This window comes from Conger conger, chromosome 5 (genome assembly GCF_963514075.1).
Source record: "Conger conger chromosome 5, fConCon1.1, whole genome shotgun sequence".
In the NCBI taxonomy this organism is placed as follows: domain Eukaryota; kingdom Metazoa; phylum Chordata; class Actinopteri; order Anguilliformes; family Congridae; genus Conger; species Conger conger.
The window spans coordinates 20,526,996-20,546,129 of record NC_083764.1 but is presented as its reverse complement, the minus strand read 5'-3'; the positions used below and the strand labels follow the sequence as shown (position 1 = coordinate 20,546,129).

Below are 19,134 nucleotides of genomic sequence, written 5' to 3'. Positions count from 1 at the left end.
ATCCCATTTACATTACTTATGTATTGTAATTGCTACATGTCCTAGTCTGTACTCACGCAACCCAATACTGCTTTTTATGGTACAGCCTCTTCAACTGCAAGCCTTGAGGATGGTGCCCTGAGCCTGCAAAATCGGGCTACTTTCAGCCAGAGTGACCTGAAAATGGACTTGGAACATCACTTTCCCAATGTTTTGAGGTAACACCACTTGCTTGTTAACATTATTTTTGGCCTTCCCCATTTATTATCTCAACAATTGTTATAATCCACTTAAGTGTTAGTGTTGTAATTATTCCTGATTAGCAGACAGATCACTGGTAATTTTCAAAACATTCAATGAAATGGGGCTTTGTGAAACACATCACCCCTCGATTAATACATATCACATAAACTCTGCCTGAAAGGGTAGATGCAATTTTTATGTGTGTATACATTGTGTTTAAATCTGAATACCTCATCTGATTTCTATCCCTTAAATTAATTCAGGAAAACACTTCAAGATGCTCCTGATGCCCCGTAAGTACACCTACCGAACACTATGCTCTAGTTTGTCAGTTTTATTTGCTTTTGCATTGTTTCCGGGTTTCTAAGTATATAATAAGTAAACCAATTATAAAATGTACATATTATGTTTTATATCACTTGTGATAACTTGTGAGTACTAAAATATAAAAATGACATTTATTGTTGATCTTTATTTTTCAGCTCTACCCATCACACTTTGAACATCGACGTGAGTGACATGAGCTTCCGCTATGTATCGGGAAAGGACAGTATCAGTGCTACCATCTCTGCCCCAACCACTGGATTTCTTGGATTGCAGATGGCAGATATGTCTGCACGCCTGTATGGCAGATATCCGGTGAGATTTATTTTGAGTATGAACATATGAGTAGAATTGTTTTCCCCGAAACATATAATACAATCACATCATTTTTAAATGAATTAATTTTAAGCATTAAACAATTACACTTAGGACATGCGCCCCATATGAAATATAGGTACTCTAGTCACAAGTTATGAATGCTCAAAAAATACAAGTGCATTTAGCTAAGTCAGAATATGGATAGCAAAATGCAAGGAAAAACTAAAATATAGGTAAAGAAAGAAATGTGTTATATGATTGTGTTTCTCTTACATCCCAGTCTGAACCTAAGGTTGATGTGGATATCCTGAATGTCAAAGCGTCTCAGAGCCTTCAAACTGACTGGAACAAGGAAATCATGACAGACATATTCCTGGGATTGAAGGAGAGGTTGCCAGACATCACTGCCTCCCTGTACAGTACTGTCGACAAGTACCACAGTGAACTCTTTGACATGGACATCCGCAGTGCTTCACAAGAGCTTAAGAATATAATCTCTGCCTTATTTGAGCCGGTTGACCTCCCAGAAACAAGCGAGTTTACCATTCTCTTTAGGCACCTCATCACACAGTACCAAAATACCATCACGACGGTGCTAGACAAAGTTATTCAGTTCTTGAGGGAGTTCCAGGTACCTGGGTTGGAAGGAAAGCCCACTTTACCAGTGCTCACCCACAATGTTATGAGCTCTGTTTCTGCAGTAATTGAACAAGCTGTACAAAAGATCAATGACTATCTGGAGCCCTACATTGATGCCATCATTACCAACTTGAGCACCATACAAGTAACCATGCCTGGTTCTGACGAGGCCTTCCCTGCGAGTCAAGTCCTGGAAAACCTCAAATCCTCCATAAAGAACATCCAGAATACAATTGTTGGTATGGTGCGGCATCTTGAGAGTCCTGATGTTATGCTGCAGAAGATGATTGACTTGGTCCAGAACTGTGCCAAGAAGGCTGACGAATTCACTGGTTCCTTGAAGTCAGATGTTCTGGATGCAGTTGCTGCCTATGTAAATACCATTTTCAACTGGATCAAGACAACATATGACAAGGTCTATGCCAACGTGAGCCTGGAACAACTGAATGACTATCTGCAGCACTTGATTGAAACAATCAGAACCCCCTTGAGTAAGATCACCGGCACTTCAACCGATGTTGTGGCACCAGCTGCTGAGGATGTGCCAGCCCCTGTGGATGTAGAGGCCCCTGAAGAAGCACCAGCTGGTGAGGAAGAGCCTGCACCTGAGGAAGTACCTGAAGCTGAGGAAGTACCTGCACCCGAGGAAGTACCTGAAGCTGAGGAAGTGCCAGCAGCTGAGGAAGTACCTGCTGCAGAGGAAGTACCTGCACCTGAGGAAGTACCTGCACCTGAGGAAGTACCTGCTGCAGAGGAAGTACCAGCAGCTGAGGAAGTGCCAGCAGCTGAGGAAGTGCCCGAAGCTGAGGAACTGGTTGGCTGATATGTGTGAAATGTCCACACCAGATGAACACTTTGAGTCTCTCAAACACTACCACCTGAATTGGAATATTTGCCAATGAATTGTATACTTGCCTAGAAACCAAAAAATGTACACAATGAAATCAGTCAAAATGTATCTAAAGTGGTAATTCCAACATGCACCTTGTTAAACCTCTTATTTTGTATGCAAGTAATCAAAAGCTGGTGCACGATTTCAGTTTGTCATGAAAGGCATTGAAATTATTTCCTGAGATGTCTTAATATCTAGATGCAGCTAATGAGGAGTATCAACATCTAGTGCATAAAACACAATGCTAATCAACCACAATAATAACCACTGTGTGGCTAAAAACTAAGATTCAGTAGCATTCATGTTATTACCAGTATAATGGTCATTGGATACGTGTGCCTTTCATGAGTCTAGACAGATCTTGCATGAGTTTTAATCACTAGACACTCCATGTATCAGATTGTAATTACAAAACAAAATGTTTCAGGCTTGCAGATATTTCCTGAGCTCTAGACAGTGTTCTAATGCTGTGAAAAATTCATTTATGTCTACCATTTTTTCCTTGCACTTACGAGTTGATGGTTTTGATGAACGTCTACAATAAATCCTGTTGCACAAATTAACATTATATAAAAAAAGAAAAAGTGAAATCTTCATTGAATTATAATTCAGCACATGTTGGATGTGCTGTGCCATGGAAATAATTAGAGAGTTTGCATATAAGGAATTTGATTGCAACTACCCCTACTGCTACATCACCACATATACAAAAATGGGAGAATCATTGTGGCAGCTTAAAGGGCACCAAATATTATCATATTGGTAGAATGTATCAGTTACACTTACTCTGTATGAAAAAGGCCTCAATGGCAAATGGTAAACCACTGTAATCACAATGAAATACCCCCCAGGCTCCGAAGTTGTAGTACTGTAATACCAATATTCACTTAAAGAATAAGGATATGGGCAAGATTAGGCTGTACTAAGAGAGCTTAATAGAGAGCTTCAATACCAAATTCCTTGCTCACAGGGCTGTGGACAAGATTATTTGGGTGTAGATTATTTGGGTTCTCCAAGAGGTCTGGTTTAGCAAATGCTTGTTCCTAATTTACTAATTGTTAATACATCATTATAATATAACAGTCAATAGCCTTGTGTCTTGCTTACTTTTCGTCAGGTATGGGGGACAGAGAAACCATGTGCAGACTTGGGTAAAAGGAAAATAGCAGGTTTAATGATACAAGTAGATGAGGGGCAGACAGAGCGTTATCCGAGGCACAGGCAGGGTTCAAAAACCAAGTGGTCAGTCCAACCAGGGCAAGAGGTACAGAAATCGTAATACAAAGAGGCAGGCCAAAGAGCAGGCAGGGGTCATGAACAAAAAATCCAAAACAGAGCAGAGCAAAACTGATACAGGGCACAGGTATGGGGAAGCTAGAACCGGGGTTGGGAACAGAAATACAGAAAGAAACTGGCAACAAGAAACTGAAAAGGACAGGTTTAAATAGACTGATTGACAGACAATGAGAATTTGTGGGCGGCCTTTAGCGTAGTAGTTAAGGTACATGACTGGGACCCGCAAGGTTGGGGCCACAATAAGATCCGCACAGCCGTTGGGCCCTTGAGCAAGGCCCTTAACCCTGCATTGCTCCAGGGGAGGATTGTCTCCTGCTTAGTCTTGCCAACTGTAAGTCGCTTTGGATAAAAGCGTCAGGCAAATGACATGTAATGTAAAAACAAGTCATCTGAATAACAAGAGACAGGAAGGAAGTACATATAAGGAGTGGGGAGGCGGAGACATGAAATGAAACACAGGTGGAACAAATGAATGGAAATGGCAATGGAACAGACTATGGTGGTCACAGAGGGAAGCAAGAGGCGAAAACGCTAGGGACTTAAACAGAAAATCAGGAAACAGAAAGCAAAAAAGCTGACAACTTGCAGAATACAGAAACCCTTCATGAAATTTCTCTGTGCATCAAATCCAGATTTTGTCTGTGAAAATGTTGCAATTAACAAAAATATTTATGCAAAGTGGGGAACTACTGTGATTGATTCACAACCTGTCCATGGTCAATTTCTGCCTCCTGCCAAATGCTTGCTGGAAAGGTCACTTGCCCCCAATTACTCTGACTAGGATTATGTTGTTTAGATAATAGATGGATGGAAGGAATTATGCATGCAGTCCAAACTTATTCGATCTGTACTGGACTTCCCAATTGAAAGCTAGTTTTAACAGAGCAATGGTTGCATAGTGCATAGTGGCTAGCTATCACCAGCACAAAATAGAGAAGCTGGCTATGTAGGCAAAATTGTGTCATATGGACCATTCTTAATCACATGACAATTTCCTTGACAATGACATGTTGGAGGACAAGCAGACATAGCAATTTTTATGGTCAAGCACAGGGGTTAAACTAGGCCTATATGAGATGCCATCCATTAAAAATTATTTTGATGGTGCCCAGTCAATATCAGCTTGCATATAAAGGTAGGATGGTAGATCTGTAACAGAAGAAAATAAATATCTTCGAGGGAAAAATCACTACTGCAGCAACTCTCTGCGTGCCCTCTGTAGGACTCGGCTGCACCAGCTGTACTTCAGTTCAAACATAGCCTAGTTAGCTATACCTTTAAATCCTACTAATACTGTTGATTTATGCATTAATAACATAAAACTGGTGACACCACGAAAATAAGCTAACAACATAATTAACAGGCCTAAATAGCCTACAGATTCAATCAGCAGGTGTAATCACACAGTCACTTACTAACGGTAAATTTTGAATCTTCAAATATTTGTTTATCATTCAACTATAAATCCATTACGTGTCACAAAAAAAAAGTTAAAATATAAAATCCACTGGAGTCTGGCCACATTCTTCTTTTCAGGTGTATCAGCTGTAGTTTTGCAAATGATGTGGTGATAAAAATTTTGCATATGTTCATTGACTGTTCCTAAGCCCTGTCCACTCTTGAGAACTTGGCCAAAACATTCCTTCAAGATGGCTACCCATAACATTCTCTTGAGGAATGTGGTTTATGCTTATGGTTGCTTATTGAGTAGTCCAGACATTAAAACACTGATTGATGTGAATTGGACCAATATTTATAGAAAAAAACACAAATATCTGCACAATGTTAGGTCCCTTTGTTCGGAAGACCGTGTTAGTTCACGATGGTCCGAATACCTATTCACTCTGTTATGCAGGCTGAGCCGTATAAGTCAGCGTGGTTCATAGTCTCCGGTTAGCAACAGCTTCCCTACCACAATGTCACAGTGGATCACCATTACCATGTCACTGTATGCTGAAATGGATTGTGCATGTGACTTTTAGACTTTATACACACATAAAAACAAATACTGAACTCAAAGTAATTTTTTTATTCATTCGTCATAAAAGTTGCACTGTTTGGAATGTAGTGAGCTAACTTGGTGTTTGGAACACAGTTTATGTAACCATTAAGCCAGATCAGATAGCAGTTCTTCAAGCTGACAGCTAGCCTTACATTATGCTGTTGAACTCCTCATTTGGGCGTCCAGTCACAAAGTCCTGTCCACAATATTGGTAACACTCTGTACCTAGTTATGTAGAAATAATTATGCTTTGTTATGTCCAGGTAATTTTTTTCATTACTTTTATTATTTTTTTGTCAGAAGTGAAATAAATCGGATGTTGCCCTGCTTATCTGGTCTGCAGAACAACAAGACCCAGTCGCAAAAATCCAGAGAGAAGTTCAGTTCAGAATCTTTTTTTTCTTTTTTCTTTTTTTTGGAAGTCAACTGTACCCCATCAAGTCCAATTAGAGTTAGTGTTAGATAAACCGCTCACACCCCATCCCTTAGCGGCCTGAAGGAGAGTGACAAGCCTTCTTCAAGCCATCGCGTCTCATGCTCATGGCCGTGATTCTGAGGCGCCCAAGGTGCTTCTTGTGCAGTGATCAGCTAACCCTGCCAAGTCCCTCCCTCTTGAGCAGCGAGCCAATTATGCTGCTCCACGAGAGCCGACCAAACTTGGCTTTTGGCAGGACCAGGGATCAAACCCCGGTCCTCGGTGTGCAACTGCAGCAAAAGGCAACTGCAAGTCCGCTGCATCGTAGCCTTGCGCCACCGTGGCTCCCGAGTTCAGAATCTTTATTCAAAGAGGTCAAACAGGTGGGGTTCCATAGACAGCAAACAGGAATAGCAGGGAATAGGCAGTTTGTTGTTCAGTGTCCAGGCAATTGGTCAATATTCCAGCAAACAGATACAGTATATCAAGGGTAATCAAAAGTGAAGTCGTAGTCACAGGCAAAGGTTCAGTAACGAGTGGGTAGAGAAGACGAAAACAGAATCCAAAGAACAAATAATAAAAAATAAAAAAACAGATTGATAAACTACGGTTCAAAACTAGACGGGAAAAGCTAAACGCGGAAGTCGAAAACGAAACAGGTTGTAACGGGTATCAATCATAAATAAACACTGGGGAGGTGGAGGAACGAACTCCCCGTTGAGGTCAGAACTGTACAATCTCTCCCCACCTTCAAGCGCAAACTGAAGACGCACCTCTTCAAGCAGCACCTCTCCCCATCCCTCCCTACCTCCCTGTGATCCTTAATTGTTGTCTTTGTGATTTACATAGTGTTTCGGTATTTTTAGTTGGCTAGGTAAGCAGTATTTGGATAGTTAAGTTTGGTCACTTTTGCTTTGTTGTTTGTTTATTTGTTGTATAAAAAAAAATAAAAAAATAAAAAATAGGCCCTGGTCCTTATCTTTGTTGTACGGGTAGCAATTGAAATTGTACTTCCCTCTAGGGTCTTTCAGCGCACTTAGCCCTGGTTATGGGTATGCACTTTGTTGTACGCCGCTCTGGATAAGAGCGTCTGCCAAATGCCAATAATATAATATAATATAATATAATGTAATGTAATGTAATATAATAACATAACAATCTGCTGACGAACTAGACAAAGGGGTTTTTATACACAGGTAACAAGAGGGAAATGGTAATCAGGTGTGGAAAACAATCAAAAAGTGAAACACAGGTGAAACGAATGAATGGAGCGAACTCAACAGACTACGGTGTGCACAAAGGGTAGCAAAACACAGAAAAGCTAAGCGCATAGACAGAAGACAAGAAAATGAAAAACACAGATCCTGACACTGCTCATGCCAGCACAGGGGACATGTAACAACCACCAGTCATGTTTTTTCTTTTTCTCAATTTTGCTAAAAGAGGAGCCACTCTAGGCCATAAAAGCTGCTGTGCATTGAACTCTATGGTATTTTAGCTTTCAAAAATAAGTAAATTATTCCATCTACTCGCCAGTTTATTTAATAAGCAGTCACTTCCCCGTGTTTTGTTCGGTACACAGTGGGCCTCATTTATCAAACGTGAGCCAAATGAAATTCACCGTTAATCCATCAGAAATGCATTTCCACAAATAATGCGGGATTCGTCAAAGTTATATTTATTTATTTATTTAAATATTTTTTTATTATTATTAATTATTTATAAAAATAGGTGCTAAATTATTTGAATATGTCAATTGGATATTATAATTATTCTTATCATATAAAAACACAATAGGATTCAACATTAAAATGGGTGATGTCTAATTCCAGTAATCCTGATTAATTCATGCTTAAGTGGAGTTGAATATACATTCCATAAAACACGTAAGGGGCATGGTGTACCCTACTAGGCTTATGAAAAAAAAGAACTATTATATAAGAATGATGAGTTACACTACATTACATTAATGGAATTTGACAGACGCTCTTATCCAGAGCGACGTACAACAAAGTGCAAAGTGCAAACCCACAACCAAGGATAAGTACGCTGAAAGACCCTAGAGGGAAGTACAATTTTAACTGCTACCAGCACAAGAAAGATAAGGATCGGTGCCCGGTTGCATAAAACACCTAAAGTGTAATTTCCCCTTAAGGTTTCCCTTAAGTTTCCCATAAATTTAAGAGAGTTGCACAACAAACCCTTAAGTGTCTCTTAAGGCTTTCCTAAAGTGAAATATCAGAAACTGATGCATAAAAGTGTTGCATAAAACATCTTAACAACAATTTCGCTCAGTAAAATTTAAGGTTAGCTACAGATTACCTTAAGTCTCAGCAAACAAAGGAATTTTTGTTAGCCGTTGGAGGAAGAAAATATCCCTTTTTCATGATAGAGAAAATGCTCTAGACTACATGACAGATGAAAAGTTCATTCTTGAACATAGATTTGCTCGTCAATCTATTTACTTGATCACAAACAACCTGGAAAGGCGAACTCGATCACCCAATATTAATACTTTTAATTGCACTGCGGTTTTTTGCTAAAATTCTCAAAGCAGTGCTAGGTCTACAGAGAAGAGAGTGATTATACTTGGCAAATTCATTTATTTCATATTTCATAGTTAGCTACTTCTTAAATGACTCTCACTCTGCTACTCCATCGGCTCAGGTGGTCTGAGTCCACTCTCTAAACCGCCTGGTATACCAGCCAGATTCGATGAGTCCTTCCCTTGTCACGTTTCAGGTCTGTCTTGCCTTGTTTTTATGTTTTATCATTTGTCTTAGTCACTATTTGTCTTATCATGGATTATGTTAGTCTAGGTTCGTCATGTTGTTTAGTTTGTTTCTTGTTACGATTTATTTTCTTGTCATGTCTCGTTATGTTTCGTTACGATTATTTTACCTTGTTATGTTGAGTGGTTATCGTCTTAGTTCGTTTAGTGTTATGTTTTGATTTATGTTTATTGTTACGCAGACTGGTCATTGTTTAAACATACACTTTTACATGTCTTTCCGCAAACCTTGCGTTCCGGCTTTCTCTCTCTCTCTTTCTGTCATTCACACCCTAATTGTTTCTATTTACTAAAACTACTAACGCTAGATCAGGATTGGGTAGAACTAACAGACTAATGATGTGTTCATGTTACCTTACGTTTCTCGTGCATGTCATTTACTAATTTACTAATGCTAGGGCAGGATAGGTTTATTACTAACGATTACTAATTACTTTGTTAAACTTGTCATCCATCGCACCTGTTTTCCATTCCCTTGCTGCTCTCTAACTAATTGTCTACACCTGTCTACACCTGCATTTATAGCCCAGTCACGCTTCTGTTTGTTGCGAAATTGTCTGCCTCTTGTACGTCAAAGCAACTCTTGAGCATTACTGTCATTGATTACATGTTAAGCTCCTGACCACTGACCACTGACCACTGATTATTGATTTCCGTTTCGTTGACCATCGCTTGTTTTTGACCACGTCCTCGCCTACCGTTTCTGTACCTTTGCCTCGCTGTTTGTTTTATGGTTTCAACTTCCACATCGCCCTCGACTACGACCCTGCCTGCCGTCCGCCTGTACTACTACTGCCCCGCTGACAGCTCTCCTGCTACCGGACCTCCCTGCACGTCTACCGACTACGAGTTTGCCTCTTCCCTCAGCACCGTGCTTTTTGTTTGTTTATTGTTTGTTTGGCTGGATCTATGTGTATGGACTTTGCTTGTTTTGACTACGCTCCTGGGATTCGTCCCGAATAAAGCCCTGGCGGGACTTTATCTAACTATTGTTTCTGAATCGTGCATTTTGGGTCCAACCCCCACGCACCCGTCTCATCCCTAAAATGTATTTGACCATTTTCGTGGACTCTGATATATCGGCTGGGGGTGGTCCACTTCCAAATAGTTTGGCTTCAACAGCACCGTAGAATTGTTGCCAATAATTTGGGCTTCAAATGTTACAAAAATTAATTTTAACGTGACTTGATCGAATATGGATTGCTATAGTTATCTATGGGTTGCTGACTAGCTAGCTATACGGCTACTTTAGTTCTCATTGGTTTTGCTGGATTCCCTCCTATAGCTAATTGCTCAATTCTTTTTTTCGCAGATAGGCATATTCTCGTATTTTTTAACGACCTCCCTTCACAGCTATATTTTAGCGTTAATCTAATCTGTTATTTCCTCCCACATCTGTTTTTGGTAACAGTCGGATTGAGTTCGCATTTTAAAATGGTTTTTATTTTCACATATTTCTCCAACAGTATACACTTACCCTCATCTGTCCAATTTGGTTTCCGTTTTTGTTTTCTGTATTTCCCATTTTCGCAAAATAAATTATAGCTAGGTTATCGTAGGTTAGTGGTCAAAACCTTATTGTATAGCCTACAGTCAATGATCGCAACCAATGAGAACGCATTCCATGTTTAGTCAGATTTTGCTACAGTAAAACATCCACCATTGCAGAAAAGCACTTAGCTGTTTCCCTTACCTAAGAAAAACATCTAAGCGTTTATATACAACACCCTCAGGTAATTCCCTTAGCTAAGGGGAAATCAACCCTTAAGTATCAGAGTTAAGGGAAACACGTAAGGTGTTTTATGCAACCGGGCACAGGGCCTATTTGAGCATATATATATATATATATATATATATACAGTGGGAGCAATAATTAATACTTATTAAATACTTATTTCATGCAAAAATACGAGAATAAATTTATAAAATTCATATGATGTTGTTATGGTGGATTATTTTGTGATATTCTGTCTCAATGTTAAAATGTACCTATGATTAAAATTCTACACAGTTCCATTCTTTGTAAGTGGGCAAACCTACAAAATCAGCAAGGGATCAAATAATTATTGCTCCCACTGTATATATATATATATAATATAATTATAATTATAATTATTTTTATTTGCTGGGGCGACATGGCTCAGGCAGTAAGAGCAGTCGTCTGGCAGTCGGAGGGTTGCTGGTTCGATCCCCAGCCCGGGCTTATAACCAATATTAATGATTAAACATACCAATAACCTGAAGGTTGGAAGTTCTTCGAAAGTGTCCCTGAGCAAGGCACCTAACCCCCAAATGCTCCTGACGAGCTGGTCGGGGCCTTGCATGGCAGCCTATCGCCGTTGGTGTGTGAGTGTGTGAGTGTGTGTATGAATGGGTGAATGGAGAAGCATCAATTGTACAGCGTTTTGGATGAAGGCGCTATATAAATGCCTGCCATTTACCATTATTACTATTATTATTATTATTATTACTATTTTAATCATAGTACCTCACCCCTTAACTGCTTGGAAGGCTAGCACCAATGTTTTGGTTTGATGCGAGCCATGACAGGCAGCCAGTGGAAGGAAGTAAGCAGGGGGGTTAGATGCGTGTGTTATATTAGAGTATATTGAAATGGGGGAAGGTTGAAGGTTGAAGACCAGATGAGCTGCTGCATTCTGGATAAGTTGGTGGGGTCTGATGGCACTGGGAGGTCAGCCAAGAGGGAGTTGCAGAAGTCCAGGCAGGACAAAACTATTGCTTGGACCAAGAGCTGGGTCGAGTAGGGGGTGAGAAAGGGGCAGATTCTCCGGATGTTGTGATGACATCAGTGAGGTATCCCCTAGGGAAAAAGAGAGATCCAGATGGGGAGAGGTAATGGTAGGAATGAATATCATTTCAGTCTTACCTGGGTTGAGCTTTAGATGGTGGTTGTCCATCCAGCTCTGGATGTCATTCAGGCAAGCAGAGATACGGGCAGATGGTGGGAATGAGATGATGAGTTGGGTATCGTCCGCATAGCAGTGGTAGAATACACCATGTGCAGTGATAACAGGGCCAAGGGAATGAGTGTAAAGAGAGAAAAGATGTGGGCCAAGGACTGAGCCCTGGGGAACTCCTGTGGCTATAGGCCGAGGTGTCGATATGGTCCAGTATCGACACCTTGGACACCAGAGAGGTAGGACCCGATCCAGTTCAGGGCTGTGCCACCGATCCCCATTGCTGACAGGGAGGACAGGAGGATGGAGTGATCCACAGAATCAAAGGCAGCGGAGAGATCTAGAAAAATGAGGACAGTGGAGAGGGAGGCTGCTTGTGCGGCATGGAGTGATTCACTGATGGAGAGGAGTGCGGTCTTTGTTGAGTGAAGCCAGACTGATGGGGGTCTAACAGGTTGTTTTTAGAAAAGAAAAAAGAAAGTTGATTAGAAGCTTGTTTGACTGTTTTAGATAGAAAAGGAAGAAGAGATACAGGGCGGTAGTTCTGGATGATGGAGGGATCCAGGGTAGGCTTTTCTTGCAGCGGGGTGATGTAGGCCCTCTTAGAGGATGATGGAAAACAGCCAGAAGACAGGGAGGAGTTGACAAGGGAAGTGACAAATGGGAGAATGTCAGGTGTGATAGTCTGGAGGAGAGAAGAGGGGATAGGGTCAAGGGCACAGGTTGTAGGGTGGTGGTAGAACAGGAGTTGAGAAACATCAGAGTCTGTAAGGGGAGAGAAAATGGAAAAGGAAGGGATGGGCCTAGAGGGGGCAGGGGCACAGAGAGGGGGCAGTGGTTGCAAGGGATCTGCGGATGTCTGTGACCTTCTCATCGAAAAATCTAGTCCCACCCCCCAATTCCCATAGAGATCCATTAAAATGCAAAGAGTTATAGTTTCACTTGTAGGACAACCTGAGAAGAAGATATCCAGACTCTGGCGATGTTGATAGGTCACAGACACCACAAAGTCATGGTATGCAATGGATATGCTACCAAATATAAAACATGAGTATTTTATTTGACATAATGTTAATTTGTTTACATTGAAATGGGGGGCTATGTATAAAAAGTACTATAATTACTACATAGTGCAACCCAAATTTATGCAAACACAGTTTAATAAAATATGAGAATCTGCACTTTGACCACATATGAATTGCTTGATTACAAACAGTGGAAATAAACCATTAATCAAAAAAGCCAGAAAAGGGCAAGGTGTGTCCTTTTTTGACTGGTACTGTACATTGATAAATAAGGCCCAGCGAGTTAGACTGCAGCTTATATGACAATTATTATTTAGGCAACAATAACTAGCACATTGTTTCTTCTCATCTACCTTAATTATATGGATTGAATAGCAAAAAGACATGTTAAAGTCATTGATCATAATCATGATTGGGGCTAATGTAGCTTCTTTAACAATATTCTTGACATCATGTTGAAGTCGACTACCTTTCCACAAAAAAGCGAGTATATGCCTATACTCGCTTTTACTGTGAGGAACTGTCTTGGTTCCCCAGGCCGAGAAAGTATTCATCCAAATTCAAAGAATACAATCCAATTCTTATAATCAGGAGTCTTGCAGCAAAGTGTTGAATAATAGACTTTCATTCCATCAGATCCAATCACAAAAGTCACGGTGAACTGCGGAGCAACCCAAAAATCACATTGTAACACAGTCTCTTATATACTCTTTCTTGGCTTCTAGTCCTCCCTCCTCCTGGGCGCAGCCCCATCTTCTCCAGGCACGCCACAGTTGTTTACTTGCTACTGATTGGCTTTGGTCACCACCCCTATATTGTGATTGGCTTACACATTCGTATTCATATACTTTTGGTGCAACTTCTAATTGGTCAGCTGAAATAGTATGATGGATTTCCCTTTTGCTTAACCACTCCCTCTAATACTTTGACTTAAGAAATATTGGTGGTTCCAGTGCTCAGTGAGAATATATATATATATATATTCAGTCATATTATGTGTCAATACTAATACATAAGACAAACATACAATAACTATGGAAAATATTCCATAGAACGTATAATATATCTTAACAATGATCACTCGTTGGTGTTTCCGAACAAGTTTGCAAATACTCTTACTCAGAAACACTGTTACTAAAAAAAACACAGTTGATCTCTCTTCGGAAATGGAGTTACTTAGAGACCAAGAGCAGACTCATGTGACCCCTGAGGCCAAATGATGTGGTGTCAGTGGCTAAGTCTAGTAGTGTTGAGCAGATGGGAGTGCTTTTGGGGGTGGTTGAGGGGTTAAGACAGGCGGTGCAGTGTCTTCAATCCACGGTTGCAAACATCCAATTAGTCCCAGAGGTACAAACCCCTCTAAACCAACTGACAATCCAGACGTACACTGCAGGGTTAGTGTGCCACCTAGTGGGGCAACCAGTCACGGGTTCAGAGAAACAGGAGGGGGATGTTGGGAACGTGGGTGTAACAGACACCTTAGACGTGATTGCCCGTACTTGCAGGGAAACTAGAAAAATCAGAACAAGATCTGAACAAGTATGCGAATACGAATTGCCTGCCCCCGAGCACACTGATATAACTGTGGACTCTGCACCTAACCATGGAGGTTCTGGGTACATTGTGCCGAAAGTAGGTGGGTGCGACTCACTGTTGCTCGTAGATAGTGGGGCAGCCTTATCAGTGATTCCGAAACAGGTCTGGTTAGCTATCAATAAGGAGAGGTCAGAACTGCTTTTCGGCTGCAAATGGTGAGGGGATGGGAATCCTGGGAAAGTGACATACTGTGTGTCAGTTCGACTCTCTGGCATTAGTTGCTGAGTTTTTTGTGGCTGATGTGCCACCTCAAGAGATATTACTTGGGGTTGGGGCTGTGGAAGACTTTGGGAAAAAGGAATGTAGACTGGTGGGTGTAGGGGTCCTCGCACGGGATGCCAAATAACACAGGGATTTTACTCTCTACGAAACCGGGGCGCCAGTTAAACGTTGTGTAGCAGTATAACTGCAAAAAGTAATCAGTCTCATAAAATTACTATTATCAGAAATATCTAACCACAAATTTAGTATTTTAATTAATAATTAAAATAACCAATATTAATGATTAAACATACCAATAACCTGAAGGTTGGAAGTTCTTCGAAAGACTGCTTTAACTCGGCTCTCATGTCTATGTGATTCCAAAACGGACACCGGGGTTTAATAAAATATATTTATTAAACAAACGTAAAACACAGAACAGATAAACCGGAAGTTAGTAAGGAAATTTAGTTGGGTATGTGTGTGTGCGTGTGTGTGGCGCGCGGAAGCGCGCGTGCCGCTTGAACAAAGGAAAGGTAAAAGTGGGAGTAGCTAGCTTGAGTAAGCTAGAGTTCTGGGTGTGTTAGTTATTGTTAGCTGTGAGAAGACTACTTGCGTAGTTTACTCAAAAGATGGCGAATCAATTCACGTACATATATAGCTAACAAAATACATTCCAATGATAAGACGGCAAATATGGAAACACAGATTCACAAACACAGTTAAGACTAAACTAAACACTGGCTATGCCTGAATGTTTGTTCTCTTACTGAGTCCGTACGCATTGGATCCAAAATACGTGCTGTCCTTGTAGGAGCCGCGATGGTGTTGTGAATGTGTGTCCTGGAGAGATGTGCAGGCTGGGGCGTCTTAGCCGCGCGTTGTCGTTTGGTCCGCTCGGTTGCTGGAAGGATGTTCGTTGGTCCCTTTTCCGGCTGGAAAAGTTCGTTGCTGTTGTTCTTTGGTGAGCTTTGCAGGGGTAAACTGATGTAGCGTTCCGCGTACACCAGTTTCCACTTGCTATAGGCCACAAAGTTACCGCGAGGAAACTGGGTGTGTCCATAGGCCTGGTAGTGCACTGTGCAGCATTCAGCCTCTGTCCGAGTCTCGGAGCAGATGAGCTGAAGCGAATGGCCAAAAAGGGTGCGTCGAAGAGAAGAAGCAGAAGAGGCAGAAGAAGCAGAAGAGGCAGAAGAGGCAGAAGAGAGATCCCAAGAACGTGTCTTGCTCTTATACGGGACCGTTTATTGCTCCCGCCATTACGGGATTGGCTGAACCAAGTTAGACGTCATTCGTGGTGGACGTCGCGGAATTTTCCTGTGGGAATGTGGAAGTTGTAGTCCCTACATGGGTTAATTATTTCCCCTCATTGTGCCAGCAGATGTGGAGAAGCCACAAGCTGTCACCAGCTCTGCTGACGCAGTCATTCCCCCGCAATGAAGCCATCATGATTTGCAGAGTAGAAAATTCTATTGGGAAAATTCTATTTTAAAGAGAAAAGGAAATATGCTACCACCAAGAAGGAGTTGCTGAACATGGACACTTTCACTAAAAGCATTACTTGTTGGGCAAAGAGTTTGTGCTGAGGACGGACCATAACTCTTTGAGGTGGTTGCATAATTTCCAGGGGCTAGAGGGACAGTTAGCCAGTTTTCAGTACTGTTGGTTCTGGGAATGTATAGATTGTGGCTCACGAATGACAACTGGGCAGCAGTTGTGTGCCCCTCTTCAGCTGACAGTAGCTTCAAGGCCATACGAGCGGGTGGCATTAGACATGGTAGGGCCACTGCCGGGAACCTCTGATCGAAACAAATACATTTTAGTTATTGGGGATTATTTCTCAAAGTGAACCGAAGGGGCCCCCCGCACCATTCACACCGATCAAGGGCAAAATTTTGAGTCCAACTTTTTAAAAGAAGTGTGCCGACTATTAAACATTCATAAGACCTGATGGGATGGTGGAAAGGTTTAACAGGACCTTGTTGTCCATGTTGTCTTTGTTTGCGGAAGAGAACCAGGCCAATTGGGATGTGCTGTTTCCTTATGTGATGTTGGCTTATAGAAGCAGTATGAGCACAGGGTTTACGCCCGATAAGATCATGTTTGGACAGGAGATAGTTCTCTCAGTAGATGTCATGTTGGGTCTTGGAGGGCGGGAAGAGATTCTTTGCAGATACGTAGTACATGTCTAGGTTGGGTGACACACTATCAACAGTGGTGGGTGCTGTAAGGGGCCATCAGGCAAGGGCCTCTGGTAGGCAGAAGGAAGCCTTTGATGTTAGGGTCAAGTGGCAGTACTACTCAGAGGGGGAGTTGGTATGGGTTCACTCTAGGGTGAGGAAAAGGGGTGTCTGTACTAAACTGCAAAGGAGATTTATAGGGTTATAGAGAGAATAACAGAAGTCTTATATAGGTGAAGGTTAGTGGAGAGAGCTACTGAGGTGGTGTTGCATTACAACAGACTCAAACCATTTCTCTCCCCGGTATCAGAAGCAAGCAACCTGGAGGCTACACAGAGACAGCAGACTGTGCCTCCATGCCCAGAAGCAAGTAACAGCACTGGCTGGGTTGGTTGGCGAGCCCCAGGTTCTGCTGGGAGGTCTGGAGAGGGAAAGGTCCCCCGCCCAACACCTTCAGGGCCAGATAGCGTAGCATGCCCCAGCCAGGGTGTGGTGAAAGAAGAAAGGTGGCTGGAAGAATTAACAGCATCCAACCTCCAACAACCAGCAGATCCAGGGGTGGAGAGTGCGGTGTAGAGGATCAACATAGCAAGAGAGTACATCGAGCCCCAGCCAGGGAAGGGTCTCAAGCCCCAGGAGAGTTAAGTGCTTTTAATAAAAGACTCATTTTATGTTTGTCTTTGTCTATGTCATGTTTAGTTTGTTAAATGTGATAGATTTAAAATTAGCAGCTTATAGCCGCAGTACCGGGGTGGGGAGAACAGCTGAGGGAGCTAGACATATCCTTCTGTGTCACTTCCTGTGTGCCGTTATAGCACATATGTGTTTGCAGTGGAGTGATTTCGCTTGCGGTGGGATCTTGTGTGTTGTGCCCTGAGGGGGTATAAACCTGCTGTGAATTGCAGTGCAGTATGATGTTGTGGTGCCCTAAGGGGGTGTTATTCTGTATGTGGTGGTATAGTCTGGCGAGTGCCCATACACTTGTGTTTGGCTCATGTGGGTGGCATAGAGGGGGAGTATATAGACAGTGACTGATATACCTGTGTGCAAGGCTAGGGGTTGTATGAACTGTATGAATTACTTGTAATAATAAAGATGATTATTTTCTGTTACCCTGGGTATTCCTCCTCCTTTAAATTGTGTTCACAGTAGAAATATCCTGTGGGCGGGCATTCTACATTCTCACATCAGAGACAAGGGCAATTACACTACAGTAGGGATAACGAGTACTCGTTTTAGATGAGTACTTATAACGATTATTGCATTTTATCCGATCATGAGTGTTGTACGAATAATTGGATCATTACCCGTGATCTGAGAATTGGCCTGCTGTATTTGCTTATTTCTTACACTGGCTGCAGAATCAAATACGAATCAGCTAGCTGGCACTGTTAGATCTATTCCAAATGCATTGGTGGCAAATTAAATGGAATGTTCATTTAAAATCATCCATCCATCTATCCATTATCTGAACCCGCTTATCCTGATCAGGGTCACAGGGGGGCTGGAGCCTATCCCAGCATACATTGGGCGAAAGGCAGGAATACACCCTGGACAGGTCGCCAGTCTATCTCAGGGCACACACACCATTCACTCACACACTCATACACTCATACACTCATACCTACGGGCAATTTAGACTCTCCAATCAGCCTAACGTGCATGTCTTTGGACTGTGGGAGGAGTATCCGGAGGAAACCCACACAGACACGGGGAGAACATGCAAACTCCACACAGAGAGGCCCCGGCCGACGGGGATTCGAACCCAGGACCTCCTTGCTGTGAGGCGGCAGTGCTACCCACTGCACCATTATGCAAGAAATTGGGAGCTATGATTTTGTGACTACATCTGTCACGCCTGTGCCTTTCTATTGTTTTTCCCTTTTCTATGTTCTCTGTATTCTCACTCCAGTCCTTCTTTTCCCTCTCTCTTTATTACATGTTTCTGCCATCCACTCCCTATTTGGACATCATTCATCAATTCCTCTCACCTACTCCTCATTTTCTGTTCACCAGCTCCCACACCTTTTTAATCGTTTAGTTAATTTGTTTGTATATTTAAGCATGCCTGTTTTGTTCTCTGGTTGCCAGTTTGTCAGTTCTGTTCCCATGTGTTAGGTTTATGCTGTTCTATGCTGTTATCGGTTCTGTTCTGTTTTTTTCTGGTTCTTGGATTTTCTGTTAAGGAACTCTGCCTGTTATTAAACTTTAATTTGATTTGATTTGACTGTTTCTGGATCACGTTTTTATACTGTGACCTGTTGGACTGACTACCCGGTTTTTGAACTTTGCCTGTTCTTCGGATTACGCTCTGT

The 19,134-nt window shown here is 41.9% G+C and overlaps 1 protein-coding gene across 1 annotated transcript in view; it reads left to right on the top strand.

Moving 5' to 3' along the window:
• LOC133128817 (apolipoprotein B-100-like) overlaps positions 1-17,395 on the top strand; it is a 32,292-nt gene extending 14,897 nt beyond the window's left edge. Inside the window, exons 26-31 of the mRNA XM_061242625.1 lie at positions 86-197; positions 705-861; positions 1,145-1,930; positions 2,067-2,317; positions 14,348-14,478; positions 17,130-17,395. Of these exons, the coding sequence (XP_061098609.1) occupies positions 86-197; positions 705-861; positions 1,145-1,930; positions 2,067-2,317; positions 14,348-14,478; positions 17,130-17,395 (1,703 nt within the window). The remainder of the gene's footprint in view (positions 1-85; positions 198-704; positions 862-1,144; positions 1,931-2,066; positions 2,318-14,347; positions 14,479-17,129) is intronic.
• The last annotated feature ends 1,739 nt before the right edge of the window (positions 17,396-19,134 follow it).